This window comes from Gymnodraco acuticeps, unplaced genomic scaffold (assembly GCF_902827175.1).
Source record: "Gymnodraco acuticeps unplaced genomic scaffold, fGymAcu1.1, whole genome shotgun sequence".
NCBI classification, from domain to species: Eukaryota; Metazoa; Chordata; class Actinopteri; order Perciformes; family Bathydraconidae; genus Gymnodraco; species Gymnodraco acuticeps.
In genome coordinates this window covers 47,501-67,046 of record NW_022991214.1, presented here as the reverse complement: position 1 = coordinate 67,046, position 19,546 = coordinate 47,501, and the positions used below count along the sequence as shown (strand labels likewise).

The 19,546-nt window shown below is 42.2% G+C and overlaps 1 protein-coding gene and 1 non-coding gene across 2 annotated transcripts in view; both read right to left on the bottom strand.

The window, feature by feature from the left end:
- The window catches only part of LOC117561366 (neuron navigator 3-like), a gene marked incomplete at its 5' end in the record, with an annotated part of 73,840 nt that overhangs the window by 18,696 nt on the left and 35,598 nt on the right, over positions 1-19,546 (bottom strand). The window contains 10 exon segments of the mRNA XM_034238686.1: positions 1,236-1,347; positions 3,819-3,902; positions 9,145-9,222; positions 9,360-9,383; positions 12,315-12,338; positions 12,751-12,803; positions 13,094-13,288; positions 14,626-14,780; positions 18,096-18,137; positions 18,984-19,385. Of these exon segments, the coding sequence (XP_034094577.1) occupies positions 1,236-1,347; positions 3,819-3,902; positions 9,145-9,222; positions 9,360-9,383; positions 12,315-12,338; positions 12,751-12,803; positions 13,094-13,288; positions 14,626-14,780; positions 18,096-18,137; positions 18,984-19,385 (1,169 nt within the window).
- Positions 4,862-4,934, bottom strand: trnat-cgu. The gene has a single exon. It is a non-coding gene; the product is annotated as a tRNA-Thr (tRNA).

Here is a 19,546-nt window from a genome sequence, read left to right as displayed (position 1 = left end):
TCCTCACACACTTAAAGGTCCCCTAGTGTACTCAATATATCAATATATCACAGGTCTCAGATATATACAGAACCTGTCTCTGATTGGCTGAAACACCAAACAGATCATTGCAGCATTACCCATAAATCCCAGACAGGTTTTTATAGAAATGGATCAAAAAGAGAGAGAATCTTTGTTCCTGAACCGTTCAGAGTCTCTTTCCACAGAGGGGACACATGTTGATGTAGAAGAGACATGAAGAAGAGGGGACACATGTTGATGTAGAAGAGACATGAAGAAGAGGGGACACATGTTGATGTAGAAGAGACATGAAGAAGAGGGGACACATGTTGATGTAGAAGAGACATGAAGAAGAGGGGACACATGTTGATGTAGAAGAAACATGAAGAAGAGGGGACACATGTTGATGTAGAAGAGACATGAAGAAGAGGGGACACATGTTGATGTAGCAGAGACATGAAGAAGAGGGGACACATGTTGATGTAGAAGAGACATGAAGAAGAGGGGACACATGTTGATGTAGAAGAGACATGAAGAAGAGGGGACACATGTAGATGTAGAAGAAACATGAAGAAGAGGGGACACATGTTGATGTAGAAGAGACATGAAGAAGAGGGGACACATGTTGATGTAGAAGAAACATGAAGAAGAGGGGACACATGTTGATGTAGAAGAGACATGAAGAAGAGGGGACACATGTTGATGTAGAAGAGACATGAAGAAGAGGGGACACATGTTGATGTAGAAGAGACATGAAGAAGAGGGGACACATGTAGATGTAGAAGAGACATGGAGAAGAGGGGACACATGTTGATGTAGAAGAGACATGAAGAAGAGGGGACACATGTTGATGTAGAAGAGACATGAAGAAGAGGGGACACATGTTGATGTAGAAGAGACATGAAGAAGAGAGGACACATGTTGATGTAGAAGAGACATGAAGAAGAGGGGACACATGTAGATGTAGAAGAGACATGAGGAAGAGGGGACACATGTTGATGTAGAAGAGACATGAAGAAGAGGGGACACATGTTGATGTAGAAGAGACATGAAGAAGAGGAACGAGGCCAGTGTTCAAACACCTATAAATACTGAGTGTAAATGAAAGACAGCAACAGGTTGTTTTCATTCGATAAAATGCATCAAACGGTGAAACACTAAGTTTTCGAAGGCCTCCTCAAACAATCAGAACTTTAGGAGAGTTTGTTCCAGCCTCCCTGCTGTTTCCTGCCTACCTTTGTGCAGGTGGTCCGGTCCGTTGAGCGCCACCTGGATGGCCGTCTGAGCGTCAGTGTTCTGGGTCTTCAGACACTCGATCGTCTCCCTCAGCTCCACCAGCTCCGTCTCCTGCAGAGAGAGAAGGATGCTCAAAGGATGACGCACGGAAACATGTCTTTCTTTGGCCCAATGTGTTCCTATATCTGGCTTTGGCTCGGCTTTCAGTGGACGGGACGAAGATGAAGAGGACAGGGTTATTTTGAGGAAGTCTCTCAACACGATCAGATAAAAGGACTTTCCTGTAATGCCATGCCCAAAGCACTGCAGATTCCACTTGAATTCAAAGTTAGGTAAGGCCTTGTTTAACGACGAGATTCCACCAAATCCCACTCTGAGTTAATACAGAGGATTACTGAAGAGCTCATTTTGAACAGAGGATATGTGCATCATTCGTGATAGGGACATATTGCTCCTGCATTCAACGTCCTGTCCGTCATACAATGTGACGTCTTGAGGATTTCTGGAGAATTCACTGGTTTTAACCCTCCTATTGTCTTCGTCCCCCCCCCCCCCCCCCCCCCCTTACTTTGGTGTTCCCGGTGAAATGTGACCGGTCCTGTTTTAACTGCTATTACATTAACACAAAAACCATGAATCATCACCACATTTCATTTAACACCCTTTCAAACTGTACATATTGTATCAGACTACTGGTACACATGAACAACTGCAGTAAATATACAAAGAACAGACACTGAACATGTATTGGTGTGCCAGGTGTGATCCATGTGGGGGGAGGGGCACATAAGAGCGGGAACACATCTAGAGTGTGTGTGTGTGTCTTTTGATGTGATGCTGTTTCGTCTCGACTTAATCACTCAATAAAATAAAAAATAACTCCCACACAAAACCAAAGAAATGTAATGAATGTGTGATGACAAAGCGCTTTATCCAATTTAGTTCAAAAGTCTTTTGGCAGATCTTCTCATGCTGTGTTTTGTAGTCAACTATTAGAAGATGCTTTATTGAACACATCGAGCCATATTTCTATTTTGTTTTATTAATATTTGCTTCTTTTTTGCAGACGGAGGAGAAAGCCCACTCAGAGGTAAGCATGGGGATGGTGTGTGTGTGTGTGTGTGTGTGTGTGTGTGTGTGTGTGTGTGTGTGTGTGTGTGTGTGTGTGTGTTTGATATCTGATCCAGATGGTTACTAATTCCTTTTCTTTATGGCGGTCAGACCGGGAACACCATGGTGTTTCAAAGTTGACTAAATCATCCAAAATGCAACGAAAGTGGTGATCAGCCATTGTATATGTTCACATGTCTCCTGTGAAGGATATCATGAAGCCTTAATGCAATCGAATGTAAAACAAAAAAGTTATGATTGATGAAAGCAATCAGATTTGACCCGAAGACAACAGGGGGGTTAAATGTGTTTTGGGGTCCTTGGGTTCATGAAATATGCTGCGAACTGGGACCTTATTGCTTCTCTGAGGCAACACGTGTTTTGGGAAAGGAGTGAATTAAGAGAAACATTCAGGCATATCCTAACATTTTAATACGAAAAACCTTTAATACAACCAGGCAAGCTTTAGCAAGCGTCAGGAACTGAACCTCAAGGTAAAATATACCCTTTAATCCACAACCTTTACACAACCGGTCCCTGTTTCTGATCACTTCTCCTCCCTGTAACCGATATATTCCTGCACTTTAACTTCATCTGCATATTGAAGTATGACTGCTTGTTGTTTGTATGTTGTGTTCTCCTGAATGTTGTACGTCTCTGTTGTACCTGAATAATGACAATAAGGCAGTGGTTCCCAAACTTTTTCAGTCGGGCCCCCCTTGGGTAATTGGAAATATTTTCCGGTTCCCATCTATATTGGTAGGATTAATTGTATATTGTTGTAAAAACATTACATTTTCTCTGCTAATAATAAGAAGATACAAAGATCCAACTATCATTGTATATTTTATTATGGATTACACATTAACAAAAGCGCTTGTAATAGATACTGTGAATTAATTTGGCCTAATTAAAACTAGCAGGCCTTCTTCCCTGAGTAGTAGATTTTTTAATTCAAATTTCTTATTCCTATTCCACACATAGCCTATCAATGACTTGTGTGTGCTTGCTTTCCCTCGCAGATCTTCTCAAAGCGAGGCTGCTGTTTTGAGACTGCCCCTCAGTTCATTCTCAATGTTCAGCTTTGATCTGTATTTGGTTTTGATGGCAGCAAGAAAAGCCGATCTCACACAAGTAGGATGTTGCAAAAGGCAGCAGTATGCCCACAGCTCTCTGACCAATGAGATATTTTCGAGCAGTGTTTGTTTACAATTGAATAATAATAATACATTTGATTTATATAGCACACTTTAAAAACAACGTCATCTCAAGGTGCTTCACAAAGCTAAAAGGAGAAAATAATAATAAAAATAAAAATAAATCTTCCCGCGCCCCCCTGCAGTACCTCCGCAAACCACCAGGGGTCGCGCCCCACAGTTTGAAAACCACTGCAAAAAAGGATTCTATTATATTCTAATCCCTCGTCCATGGAGTTTAACACATTTCAGATGTATATTTCTGAGCTGTGGTACCTTCTGCTCGGCCGTATTGGTGAGGCTCTGCAGGCGGCAGGTCATGTTGCTCAGACTGTTCTCGAAGGCTGCCACCAAGTGAGCCTGAGGACACAGAGAGAGACATGCAAATCATCAGAATACATCAAAACACAAACAACTGACCCATGCAAAAATGATCAGTATTATAAAAGATTGCCTGTGTATTAATCAATATTCTGCTGTTACTCTGCTATGCTTTTTAGCCATGGATAAGTACTTATTTCTATTACTTATGTGTGCTTTTTCCATATTTAACATGTCCGGCAGTGGCTCAGTCAGCAGGGACTTGGACTGTGAGCCGTAGGGTCACCGGTTCAAGTCCCGGAACAGACCTAAATATTGAGTGTGGACTGCTACTTGGAGAGGTCCCAGTTCACCTCCTGCCCTGCGGTGGTGCCCTTGAGCAAGGCACCAGACTTCCCCCCCCCCCCACTCCCATTACTCCCCGGGCGCTGTACAATTGCTGCCCACTGCTCCTAGTACTAGACTCCTGGTACTAGGATGGGTTAAAAGCAGAGGACACATTTCACTGTGTGCATGTGAGACCATTAAAGAGGGGTTCATCCCATTCTATGTAAACTACTTTATAATCTTTCACCTGCTACGTCACTTTTGCTGTAAATCTCCCCGCTTCGGGACTTATAAAGAATTTCTGATTCTGAATATTCGTGAATGCTAGCTAGAAGAAAATTCATTGACAGAGAATTGAAACGTGGGGTTTCTGGTAAGAGAAGTCAGGTTTCTTTTAAGTCAAACAAGACAAAGGAGCAAAAGTAAAAAAATTCAAATCTGAAGGCTGTTATTGTGAAGAGGTAAAATATAAACTAGTGATATCTTGTAAAAAATACAACGCACAGCCCTTTCATTTCACCATACATTATCAGAATAGGCAGATGTATGGAGAGCTTTTTATAGCTTTACAGTTGCATCTTATTGCCGTCAATAGTGTTTCTATAGTATTGTATGTTCAAAGGTTTGATCTTACAACAACATGGTTATCTATTTATATATAAATATCGTCAAGGCCCCAGCGGGAATCGAACTCGCGACCCCTGGTTTACGAGACCAGTGCTCTAACCCCTGAGCTATGGAGCCTGATTACAGGCCCCGGCATGCAGGAAACATTCCAACCCCCGCACGGACAACACTAAGGAAACACAAAGGAAACTAACAGCCTCTTTAAGAAACGAAAGACATTCAAAGAGAAACATTTCAGGTAGGAAAGCAACAGAAGTATTATATATAGAAAACACAAACATATATATTTTTAAACGGATTTAGAGCAAAAAAGGTTGGATACACATTTCCCAAATGTGGTAAAACTGTTTTGAGAAAACCTTTTTCTTGACACTCCCTGGCGTCATGAGTCACCTGAAGCTGCAGAGGTGACACATTTGAAGAGGGAAGAAGTGTTTCCACCTGCTCTGCTGAACCTCAGGTGTCTGTATGAGTGTGTGTGTGTGTGTGTGTGTGTGTGTGTGTGTGTGTGTGTGTGTGTGTGTGTGTGTGTGTGTGTGTGTGTGTGTGTGTGTGTGTGTGTGTGTGTGTGTGTGTGCGTGCGTGCGTGTGTATCTGGAGTGGCCGTGCATGTGTTTTTCCAGTCTATTTTTGTCTCTGAATGAATGCTGAAGCCTTATGTTCCTGGTTATGTGTCCTGATCTGTGAAATGTGTGTGTGTGACTGTGTGGTAGTATGTGTGTGTGTGTGTGTGTGTATCTAGCTCATCCTCACATCCTTAGCCAGAGACCCTGAGCCACCTGTCAGACCTGGTGTGTCACAGAGACGTGGGCAGTGTGCCCAGGCAGATCACACACACACACACACACACACACACACACACACACACACACACACACACACACACACACACACACACACACACACACACACACACACACACACACACACACACACACACACACACACACACACACACACACACACACACACACACACACACACACACACACACACACACACACACACACACACACACAGTGTCCCCAGCTGCAAAGCAAAGGTCTTACAGTGACCTTTAGAAACACCAACTGTTCCTGCTGTGAGCTCCGTTTCAACAACGTTCAAAAATGTTTGCGTTGCGATAAAAGAACGAGGCATTGTACATTTGAAGGTGAGCAAAGCAGAACAGAAGTTGTCTTACTCTATCCTTCATAACTTCTAACGTCTAATTTGATCAAGTTTCCTGAAGTTTCTCCTTCAGTTTCAGCTCTGAGAACAAAGCATCAGACCGGAGCCGGCATTTAGGGCGTTGAGTGGAGTCAGACAGAGGTGGGAAGTAGTGGAGTACAAATACTTCGTTACTGCACTTAAGTACATGTTTCTGGTATCAGTACTTTACTCCACTACTTATTTTTCTGACGACTTTTTACTTTGACTTCTTACATTTTGAACACAAATACCTGTACTTTCTACTTCTTACATGTTGAACACAAATACCTGTACTTTCTACTTCTCACATGTTGAACACAAATACCTGTACTTTCTACTTCTTACATGTTGAACACAAATACCTGTACTTTCTACTTCTTACATGTTGAACCCAAATACCTGTACTTTCTACTTCTTACATGTTGAACACAAATACCTGTACTTTCTACTTCTTATATGTTGAAACCAAATACCTGAACTTTCTACTTCTTACATGTTGAACCCAAATACCTGTACTTTCTACTTCTCACATGTTGAACTCAAATACCTGTACTTTCTACTTCTTATATGTTGAAACCAAATACCTGTACTTTCTACTTCTTACATGTTGAACCCAAATACCTGTACTTTCTACTTCTTATATGTTGAAACCAAATACCTGAACTTTCTACTTCTTACATGTTGAACTCAAATACCTGTACTTTCTACTTCTTACATGTTGAACCCAATTACCTGTACTTTCTACTTCTTATATGTTGAAACCAAATACCTGAACTTTCTACTTCTTACATGTTGAACCCAAATACCTGTACTTTCTACTTCTTACATGTTGAACACAAATACCTGTACTTTCTACTTCTTATATGTTGAAACCAAATACCTGAACTTTCTACTTCTTACATGTTGAACCCAAATACCTGAACTTTCTACTTCTTACATGTTGAACACAAATACCTGTACTTTCTACTTCTTATATGTTGAAACCAAATACCTGAACTTTCTACTTCTTACATGTTGAACCCAAATACCTGTACTTTCTACTTCTTACATGTTGAACTCAAATACCTGAACTTTCTACTTCTTACATGTTGAACCCAAATACCTGTACTTTCTACTTCTTATATGTTGAACTCAAATACCTGTACTTTCTACTTCTCACATGTTGAACTCAAATACCTGAACTTTCTACTTCTTACATGTTGAACCCAAATACCTGTACTTTCTACTTCTTATATGTTGAAACCAAATACCTGTACTTTCTACTTCTCACATGTTGAACCCAAATACCTGTACTTTCTACTTCTCACATGTTGAACTCAAATACCTGTACTTTCTACTTCTTATATGTTGAAACCAAATACCTGTACTTTCTACTTCTTACATGTTGAACCCAAATACCTGAACTTTCTACTTCTCACATGTTGAACTCAAATACCTGTACTTTCTACTTCTTACATGTTGAACCCAAATACCTGTACTTTCTACTTCTCACATGTTGAACTCAAATACCTGTACTTTCTACTTCTTATATGTTGAAACCAAATACCTGTACTTTCTACTTCTTACATGTTGAACCCAAATACCTGTACTTTCTACTTCTCACATGTTGAACTCAAATACCTGTACTTTCTACTTCTTATATGTTGAAACCAAATACCTGAACTTTCTACTTCTTACATGTTGAACCCAAATACCTGAACTTTCTACTTCTTACATGTTGAACCCAAATACCTGAACTTTCTACTTCTTACATGTTGAACCCAAATACCTGAACTTTCTACTTCTTACATGTTGAACCCAAATACCTGTACTTTCTACTTCTTACATGTTGAACTCAAATACCTGTACTTTCTACTTCTCTCATTTTCCAAACAGCTGGTTCCTTTAGTCTGAATGTGTGTTTGATGCGTGATCATTATTCTTTAGAGTCATTGCGTGCCTATTGATTTGAACACGATCCGTGTATCCATCATTTCCTGGTCTTCTCTAAAGAAGAGGGACCAATGGAAACGTTGTCATGTTGCCGTTGTTCAGCATGGAAACATTCATTAGCTAACAATGACATTATTGTTCTATTAATATAAAGGGAGGTCAGGTACTCTTTAAAGCAGCTGCTAGTTATGGGTACTTTTTACTGAAGTACATTTCAAAGCCTCTTTACTTTTACTTGAGTAAAGAAGTTTAGTCAGTACTTCTACTTTCACCAGAGTACTTTTAAACACGAGTATCAGGATGTATGTACTCTGTGGAGTCAGACTCAGGAGATTTACCACAGCTCTGTCTGGGGGTCGAGGGTCTCTCTGCATCGCTCTCACCCACGCAGGGCACTCTTGAGTCGAGCTTCACTTATCCTCATCTCCCTGACTCTTTCTCCATTTGATTTTCCCTGCATGCTTGTATTTGGTTGCAGCTTATTCTCTCGCTGAAATCCCAGCGGACGACACAAAGGCAAAGAGACGATCCTCTCTGTGCAGCAGATACACAAACACACGGAAGAACACATCCCATCTAGGGACAGCAACAAACATCTCACAATTAGAAGCGTAAACACACACACACACACACGCAAACACACACGCACACACACACATACCATGTATACATTCACTTCAGGGGACATTACATTAACTTACATGCATTTCCTGGAGACTTATCCTAACCATAACCATAACCAACACATGCCTAACCCTAATCCTTACCCTTAACCTTACCCTAACCCTAATCCTAAACCTAACCAAGTCTTCACCCTAAAATTAATGATTCCCCTCATGGGGACCTCCAATTTGTCCCCATAAGGGAAGCCAGTCCCCACACGTGACTGTGTAAACAGATTTAGGTCCCCACAAGTATAGTAATGCTAGACCACACACACACACACACACACACACACACACACACACACACACACACACACAACACACACACACACACACACACACACACACACACACACACACACACACACACACACACACACACACACACACACACACACACACGGCTTCAAAGACAGAGAAAAACACTTGGGCGTCTTAAAGATTTATATTCCTCCAAGTCGTTCCTATAAAGCGTTCCAGCAGCAGGTTGTTATGCTAATAAGCCGGCTGTTTTGAGGACGTATTTCAAATGAACTCACGTTGGCAGACAGCTGAGACGTCAGGGTCGCCACCTTCTCCTGAGAGGTGTCCAGCTCGCGGCGAAGCTTTCTGATTTGCTGTTCGGGAAATAAAGAGAAAAGCAGGTATATAGTTTCCACTCCTGAAGAGGACTGAATAAGACGTTCAAAAGTTCCGTGTGGATAACTGTGATGTGCAGTAAGAGAAGACACTGGGGGGAAGTGTGGGGGATTACCGTGGAATTTTGGACTGTTTGGCCCTTGATTGAAAAGAGAAGAGTAAAACAAAAATAAAATTAACACTTAGGTAAGTAATCCACAAGCTCAGTGCCAGATGTGTTCATTTACCAAAATAGAAAGTATAAGAGTATCACACTCAAGATGAGTTCAAAATGGCTGTCAAAAGGACATCTGGTTTATGACATATTTCCTGTCTTTTTAGGATATAAGAATCCCCCAGAATATGCCAATGAAGTCCTTATTGTTTCTTATTCTCATTGCCAAAACTCTTAAGAACAGTAAAGCCCTGAGTAAAGGATGACAACAAGCTCAAATTCACGAGTATGGCACCTGTCTTAGGATATGAAAGTAGAAAACATTGTGCTTTGATTGACATGGAGAGACTCTCTGAATAAGCGGTGCCACACACACGCGCACACACACACACGCACACACCCACACACACACACACACACACACACACACACACACACACACACACACACACACACACACACACACACACACACACACACACACACACACACACACACACACAGAACATCCAAGTGCAGAAACACAGCCAGCAGTCACCTGAAAGGCAGCAAAACACACACGTAATGGCAGACAGACAGACAGACAGACAGACGGACAGATGGATAGAACACACACACACACACACACACACACACACACACACACACACACACACACACACACACACACACACACACACCACACACACACACACACACACACACACACACACACACACACACACACACACACACACACACACACACACACACACACACACACACACACACACACACACACACACACCATGTATACATCACTTCAGGTGACATTACATTGACTTACATGCATTTCCTGAAAACTTATCCTAACTTTAACCATAACCAGTGTTGGGACTAACGCGCCACAAAGTAACGCGTTACAAATAACGCGTTACTGCAACGCCGTTATTTTTGGCAGTAACTAGTACTCTAACGCATTACTTTTTAAATTCAGTAACTCAGTTACCGTTACTACATGGTGCGTTACTCCGTTAGTTTTTTTATATAGTCAACAGCCAGGCGAACAGAGATGATAACTGTACTTAAGTACTTGAGTAAATGTACTTCAATACTTCCTGCGTCACATGCGGAGACGGGCTGTGGGCGTGTTTGTGTTGTTTACTAATGGCGCGTTTCCACTGCAGGCCTCGCTCGGCCTCGCTCGGTTTGGTTAGGCCTTATTAGGCCGGCTCACTTTAATGCTGCGTTTCCATTACAGTTTAGGAACTGGGGCAGTTACTATAGTAACGCAGTGTAGGCGGAGCCGTGACGTCATCTTCAATGAGAGCCCCAGAAAAACAACACAGCCGTTAGCTCTTAGCACTCAGAGCTCACAGCTCCTCATATCTGTTCAGAAACTAGACAAAAGTTAAACAAGTACAAACCACAGACTGCCTGTGTCATGGCGAATACAGTCGCTGGTTTATTTATGTCTGTAGGCCGTTGTTGTGAGTGTGGACGGTCGGAGCATATATAACGTTAGCTTAGCCAAGCTACATTTAGAAAACACGCATTTTAAAAGGGTTTTTCGCCTGCATTAATTCATGGTTTTTACTAACCGGTATCAGTATGTTGTTAATTCGGCATAATTTTGAAACGTGTATTACAATTAAATCACGGTCAAATATGTTCATTTTGTTGTAGTTGTAGCCCCCTTGCCAGCGATTCTCTCTCTAGTTTAGCATACTCAGCCCGACTCAGCCTGGTTGTTCCTGGCCCTAGAACCACGATTTAGTCGGGCCAGAAAAAAGGTGAAAAAGTAGCCCTGGGCCAAAACTAGGCCAAGTGGAAAGGCAACCAAAAACGGGCCCCGCACGGCTCGGCACGCTTAAAGCGAGCTACCCGCTGCAGTGGAAACGCGCCATCACAAGACTATCATGGCGGCGGCGGAGCTCAAGTCTAGTTTCTCCACCTGGAGATATTCTCACTATTTCACTTTTGTCGAGCACAAAGAAAAGAACGTTTTAGTTAAATGTAAGTTGTGTCTTGGCGGGTCAAAGATTCTATCTACTGCCCAAACCAGTCATTCAAATCTCTTAAAACATCTGCAAAAACAACATGCTGGGACGAAGCTAGGAGCTAAGACCACAGAGACTCAGCCGACGCCACTCCACCTCCACCTAAGCAACAGCGGCTGGATTTTAACCGAGGGACTGCTGGCCAGGGAAAAGTCGATAAAGCCATTGCACGGTATGTTGTAGAACACATGCAGGCTATTGCTACAGTGGAGTCACCCGCTTTCAGGGAGCTAGTTAGCATGATAGCATGTCCGGGCGGCACACGGTATATGGGACGGAAAACTTTTTCCAACTACCTGGAGAAAGAATATGCAAAAATGGAAAGCCAGCTAATATCGATGCAATCCAGATTGCATATAATGCATGTCAAGTTGATCGACAGATTGTATTATTCTCCAATGCAATAACAGTACTGAAATGAAGGCTATGAGGGCATTAATGGGAGACCTTTTTTTTAAGTAACTAAAACGTTACTTTTCACAGTAACGCATTACTTTTGGGTGTAAGTAATCAGTAAAGTAACTGAGTTACTTTTGACATGAAGTAACTAGTAATGGTAACTAGTTACTGGTTTTCAGTCACTAGCACAACACTGACCATAACCAACACATGCCTAACCCTTAACCTAACCAAGTCTTCACCCTAAAATTAATGATTCCCCTCATGGGGACCTCCATTTTGTCCCCATAAGGGAGGCGAGTCCCCACACGTGACTGTGTAGACAGATTTAGGTCCCCACAAGTATAGTAATACTTGGCCACACACACACACACACACACACACACACACACACACACACACACACACACACACACACACACACACACACACACACACACACACACACACACACTTCCCCATGCTTCCCCATGCTTACCTCTGAGTGGGCTTTCTCCTCCGTCTGCAAAAAAGAAGCAAATATTAATAAAACAAAATAGAAATATGGCTCGATGTGTTCAATAAAGCATCTTCTAATAGTTGACTACAAAACACAGCATGAGAAGATCTGCCAAAAGACTTTTGAACTAAATTGGATAAAGCGCTTTGTCATCACACATTCATTACATTTCTTTGGTTTTGTGTGGGAGTTATTTTTTATTTTATTGAGTGACTAAGTCGAGACGAAACAGCATCACATCAAAAGACAAGTTACAAAGCAGGACAGAGACAGTAAACTGAAAATACACCATGGGTTTGGACTGTTCGTGTATGTTGTGTGTGTGAGTGTGTGTGTTATCTGTTTGATCCTCCCTGATGCATTTGGTGGGCATCTGCAGTAGTTTACTTTAGGGTTTAGCGGTGGAGAGACTCACCGCAGAGTAGAGTGAAGACGTGCTGGAGACCAGAGACAACGAAGAGCCGTGGACTGAAAGACAACACGGAGATTAACGAGGGACTAAACAAAAGGATTAACTAAATATAAATGTGACACTTCACAATCTTGCACGAATGTACATTTCCCAAAGATATTGAAGTAACTGTTTTGTACATATTGATAGTTGTGCTTTTATATATGTCTCAATGTGTGCATATGTATAAATTCTGCGTTCTAGTTAATCTGACCACGAGTGAACTCTGAAGTCTTTAATACTAATAAGAGTAAGTCCTCTTTGAAACGCAGGTCATTCAAAGTGTGTGTGTCAGAGTGTGTGTTACCTTCGTCCGTGCTGTCCCTGAAGGACCCCGAGCGGCTGATGCCTCTCTGCCGGTCCTCCAGAGAGGTGTTGCTGCCCCCCAGAGGGTGGTCCTCTCCGTACAGGTCGAAGGAGTCGTGGGCCGGGATGCTGTTGGAGCGACTCATGCTGCTGCTGGGGGGGGGCAGGGTGTACTGGCTGCTGTTAGTGGGACTCACTGGGGGGAGGAGGGGAGACACAGATAAGATAATATACTTTATTGATCCCAATTTGGGAAATGTTTGCGTTGTAGCAGCAGCATATATATATATACATATATACAAGGCAATAAGAGACATTAAAGCCCACCTAATATGCAAAATCCACTTGTTATGCCCAAAAATAGTATAACAGGAGACCCTTTAAAGGCCCCCTATTATACTGTTTTTCATCAATATATCACAGGTCTCAGATATATACAGAACCTGTCTCTGATTGGCTGAAACACCAAACAGATCATTGCAGCATTACCCATAATCCCCTCTGTTTCAGCCCTGTTTCCAAAGTGATGATTCTCTGTCTGTTACTTTAGATGAAAATAAGGAGCCCCTCCCCACGCCCCTCTGAGAGAGATTTGGTTACAAAGAACTCAATGGTGCTCTAGAGGAGATTCAGGTGATAAGGGGGGGGGGGTTACCTTGGTTGCTGATTGGCTAATGGTTACACAAGACAAAACATCGTTATGACATCATAAAGTGGCCAAAATCTGATCAGCTCATTTTCAGACAGGTTTTTATAGAAATGGATCAAAAAGAGAGAGAATCTTTGTTCCTGAAACTTTCAGAGTCTCTTTCCACAGAGGGGACACATGTTGATGTAGAAGAGACATGAAGAAGAGGGGACACATGTTGATGTAGAAGAGACATGAAGAAGAGGGGACACATGTTGATGTAGAAGAGACATGGAGAAGAGGGGACACATGCTGATGTAGAAGAGACATGAAGAAGAGGGGACACATGTTGATGTAGAAGAGACATGAAGAAGAGGGGACACATGCTGATGTAGAAGAGACATGAAGAAGAGGGGACACATGTTGATGTAGAAGAGACATGAAGAAGAGGGGACACATGTTGATGAAGAAGAGGGGACACATGTTGATGTAGAAGAGACATGAAGAAGAGGGGACACATGTTGATGTAGAAGAGACATGAAGAAGAGAGGACACATGTTGATGTAGAAGAGACATGAAGAAGAGGGGACACATGTTGATGTAGAAGAGACATGAAGAAGAGGGGACACATGTTGATGTAGAAGAGACATGAAGAAGAGGGGACACATGCTGATGTAGAAGAGACATGAAGAAGAGGGGACACATGTAGATGTAGAAGAGACATGAAGAATAGGGGACACATGTTGATGTAGAAGAGACATGAAGAAGAGGGGACACATGTTGATGTAGAAGAGACATGAAGAAGAGGGGACACATGTTGATGTAGAAGAGGCATGAAGAAGAGGATGTTTTTGCATAATAGGTGACCTTCAAAACAAACAGCAGAGTGTATCTGACAGACGTACGCAGGTTGGAGTAGTGGTATCTCCCCGTGGTGCACGAGGCTCCAGGAGGGGACAGAGGTGATTGGCTGCCGGTGTCCTGAAGCCCCCCTGTGGAGTGAGACCTCAACCACTCCTTCCCCTCCTCATGGGACGTCTGCCTGGAGGACGGAGGGTACCTGAACGCCACACACACAGGAAGTAAGTATGATCCAAAAAGCGATTATGAAAATATGTGGATGAAATGACAAGAGGTGGGAGAAATACTCTTGTACTTGAGTAAAAGTAGAAGTACTCAGATCTTGTATTTTAGTAAAAGTAGAAGTACTCAGATCTTGTACTTGAGTAAAAGTAGAAGTACTCAGATCTTGTACTTGAGTAAAAGTAGAAGTACTCAGATCTTGTACTTAGTAAAAGTAGAAGTACTCAGATCTTGTACTTGAGTAAAAGTAGAAGTACTCAGATCTTGTACTTGAGTAAAAGTAGAAGTACTCAGATCTTGTACTTGAGTAAAAGTAGAAGTACTCAGGTCTTGTACTTAGTAAAAGTAGAAGTACTCAGATCTTGTACTTGAGTAAAAGTAGAAGTATTCAGATCTTGTACTTGAGTAAAAGTAGAAGTACCAGAGTGTAGGAATACTCTGTTACAGTAAAAGTCCTGCATTCAAAATGTACCTCAAGTAAAAGTAGGAAAGTATTCTCATCAAAATATAGTGAAAGACAGTAAAAGTAGTCGTTGTGCAGATTGGTCCATTTCAGAATAATATATATGATATGTTTTATAATGATTGATCATGAAAGTGTTCTCAAAGCTGGTAAAGGTGCAGCTAGTTTGAATGACTTTGTATACTGCAGGGTAGCTGGTGGATTTACTCCAGGTGGAACTAAAGTCTGATTCAACACTTGATTAGATTTCACATCATTCATCCACATCTGTGAAGAAACTAAAGGGATTAGATACATGTAGAGGAGTAAAAGTACACAGTAGCATGACATGGAAATACTCAAGTAAAGTACAAGTACCTCAACATTTAACTAAAGTACTGCATGAGTGCTACAAAATAAAAGGATGTGAGCAGATGGCAAAAAACAACATGCAGCCACACACACACACACACACACACACACACACCCACACACACACACACACACACACACACACACACACACACACACACACACACACACACACACACACACACACACACACACACGTTTAAAGCTGCCAAACACACTGCTGTTCATCTCTTCCCTCTAAGTGGCTCAGCAGCAGAAGGCCTCCTGATCGCAGGCGTGACAATCGGCCATATTTAATCCTTTGAGGATCATAATTAGGTTTGCACACGTCCCTTTTCAGCGCCGTTTTGCTTGCAGATTTTTCCTATTACTACGCCTTTCACGTCTGACCCTGCGTTAGTCCCTTACAACTGTGACTCATGTCCCCCCTGCAGGGATTGGGCGTCTTTAAAGTGTTTTGATTTGTGTGACACAGAGATTGACTCTTTGAGAAACGCCCGTAAACAAGCTTATTTATCGGAGTAAATGAGGCTATTACTAGTCTAAGCTTCTCTTGTAGAAATCTAAAGATCAGGCAAACATGTGGCGTAGCTTAAGCGTCTTTACAAAATATATAGTATAGAAAAAAACTGTGTCTTTGCTCACGTCCAACAGAAGTGAAGTGTAGAATACAATCGGATGCATTACGCCCAAAACATCCAAATGCCACGGAAATAAAAGGCAGCATTCCTCTTCCACATAATTGGAAAGTGGCTCCTCGTTCCCTGAAGATGTCGAACCCTGTCATGTTTTATGGTATTTCTGTCCCAGTGTCTTTAGTCGAGGCGAAAATCAAAGTATTGAAAAAATACATTCATGCTTGATCATCTAAGGCAGCATTTAGGGACACGATCTGGTATTTAAATGGTTGTTATTACTCTTGTAAAACAGCATTTTGTCGAGGTCTATCAACAGGTTGAAATGTGTGTTTTCATTCTTTTTGTAATACTTTTAAATGTGGTTATTAAGTGTAAATGCTGCATGAATTAAAGAGGTGCTATAATGCTTTGTTGGCTTTCCTGTAGTGTGTTATATAGGTTTTTAGTGCATGTCAATGGTCTGCAAAGGCTACAATTCCAAAGTTCCCACTCGCGCTTCTATTGGCTAGCGTTCAACACATTGTACGTGATAGGCTAAGGGGCGGGACATCTCTTATCGGTTGACCAATCACAACAGAGCCGGCCAGGTAACCAATGTAGAGACACTACATACTGATATACACCTGAACATCAGCAGGAGAGGACTCTTTAAAGTAGAGACACTACATACTGATATACACCTGAACATCAGCAGGAGAGGACTCTTTAAAGTAGAGACACTACATACTGATATACACCTGAACATCAGCAGGAGAGGACTCTTTAAAGTAGAGACACTACATACTGATATACACCTGAACATCAGCAGGAGAGGACTCTTTAAAGTAGAGACACTGCATACTGATATACACCTGAACATCAGCAGGAGAGGACTCTTTAAAGTAGAGACACTACATACTGATATACACCTGAACATCAGCAGGAGAGGACTCTTTAAAGTAGAGACACTACATACTGATATACACCTGAACATCAGCAGGTGAGGACTCTTTAAAGTAGAGACACTACATACTGATATACACCTGAACATCAGCAGGAGAGGACTCTTTAAAGTAGAGACACTACATACTGATATACACCTGAACATCAGCAGGAGAGAACTCTTTAAAGTAGAGACACTACATACTGATATACACCTGAACATCAGCAGGAGAGAACTCTTTAAAGTAGAGACACTACATACTGATATACACCTGAACATCAGCAGGAGAGGACTCTTTAAAGTAGAGACACTACGTACTGATATACACCTGAACATCAGCAGGAGAGGACTCTTTAAAGTAGAGACACTACATACTGATATACACCTGAACATCAGCAGGAGAGGACTCTTTAAAGTAGAGACACTACATACTGATATACACCTGAACATCAGCAAGAGAGGACTCTTTAAAGTAGATACACTAAATACTGATATACACCTGAACATCAGCAGGAGAGGACTCTTTAAAGTAGAGACACTACATACTGATATACACCTGAACATCAGCAGGAGAGGACTCTTTAAAGTAGAGACACTATATACTGATATACACCTGAACATCAGCAGGAGAGGACTCTTTAAAGTAGAGACACTACACACTGATATACACCTGAACATCAGCAGGAGAGAACTCTTTAAAGTAGAGACACTACATACTGATATACACCTGAACATCAGCAGGAGAGGACTCTTTAAAGTAGAGACACTACATACTGATATACACCTGAACAGTACCCTATAGCCACAGCACACCACATACAGCCACATAAAAAGCACACTTTAAATGGGACAGAGTAATGTAAAGTAATGGAGTATGTAAATAAAAAGGGAGCAGTAGAGTCTGCAGATGTTTTGTACCTCAGTCCCTTTTTGGGGAGCGTGTTTCTGTCAAGAGGCATGCTGTTAAAACACAGAGGATGAGTGGATTAGATGACATAAAAACACTTTGGTCACATTTTAAAACACAAAGACATAAGCAATGAACACAACAAAAACACATCTAATGCAACACTGACAACACATGTAAAAGATAGGCCAATTTAAATATCAACTAGAAAGATAACATCTCACTTTGTGGCTTAATGCATGCACAGTATGTCGACAAAACAATGGGAACAACCATAGACTGTATATATAAAGGGAACAACCTGGAAAAAAGACTTTCAATGGACTAAATATTGTGTAGGAATTTTTCTGGCATGGTTTTGGACCAACAGCCTGTTCTTGAACATTAAGTCTGTGTCTGAAACCACTCATTGCTCACTATATAGTCCATTAAATAGCCACTCTGTAGTGCTGTCCAAATGTCAGAAGTATGAAACCCTAAGTATCCCACAATGCATCGTAAAAAGCAGTGAAAAATCGCATTTGAATCCATCATGCGTTACGGTGAATGAAAAACCGCAGACAGTAGATGGAGCTAAACATTAATGTGGTAATGTGAGCACTTAGTTTGAATTAATTCACGTCTGTTGTTACATTTACACCGTAGACATGTACAGTGCTTTCCCCTGTGGTGATCTGAATACTTCTTCCACCGCAGGATTTCCCGAAGTGAAACGGTAAATGCAACTTGTTGTGAGTCGTAAAATGTTAGTCAACCAAAAACCACGCCAGGAAAACAAACTAATGCTGGGTGAATTTATTCCTGTTCCTTTGTAAATACCACAGGAGCCTCCTCTGCATTATGTCTGTTCTCTTACTGTATGAAACAATGATCCACTCATCCTCTCCCCTGCTACTCACCCCTCGGACAAGGTGGACTTGACGCTGCCGGTGCGAGCCACCTTGTGCCCCTGGTGCCCCAGCGGCAGGTCGATGGACTCGATGGAGCTGGCCGTCAGACTGCTCATGCTCTGGCAGCTCAGAGTGTCCTTACTGCCCTGCGAGGAGCCACATGTGGGCCAGGGCCGAGCGTTGGAGGGCAGCGAGAGGCCGGACGCAGGGCTGGAGGCGGGGGACTCGCTGCACAGATCGGGGGTTTTCCCGTAGAGCGGACTGCTACCTCCGCTGAGACCCCCGGCGCTGCCCAGACTCCCCGAGGAGGGCGAGTCCAGACTGCCCTGCCTCCCCAGCACCGACGGGCACTTTCCAGAGTCAGGGGTGCCCGGAGAACTGGCCTTGCTGCTGGCTTTGGTGCCAAACAATCTGGCGGAGGGGTATAGAGAGAGGAGGTGAGGAGGGAGTTTAGAGAAAGCTCAAAAGAAAGTTGATCGGTGAGAATTTGGAACTTTGAGGAAGTGGATTACATTGAGGTTAAGTATGATGTTGTATTATGTGTTTTTTATGCTGCTGCAACGCAAAAATGT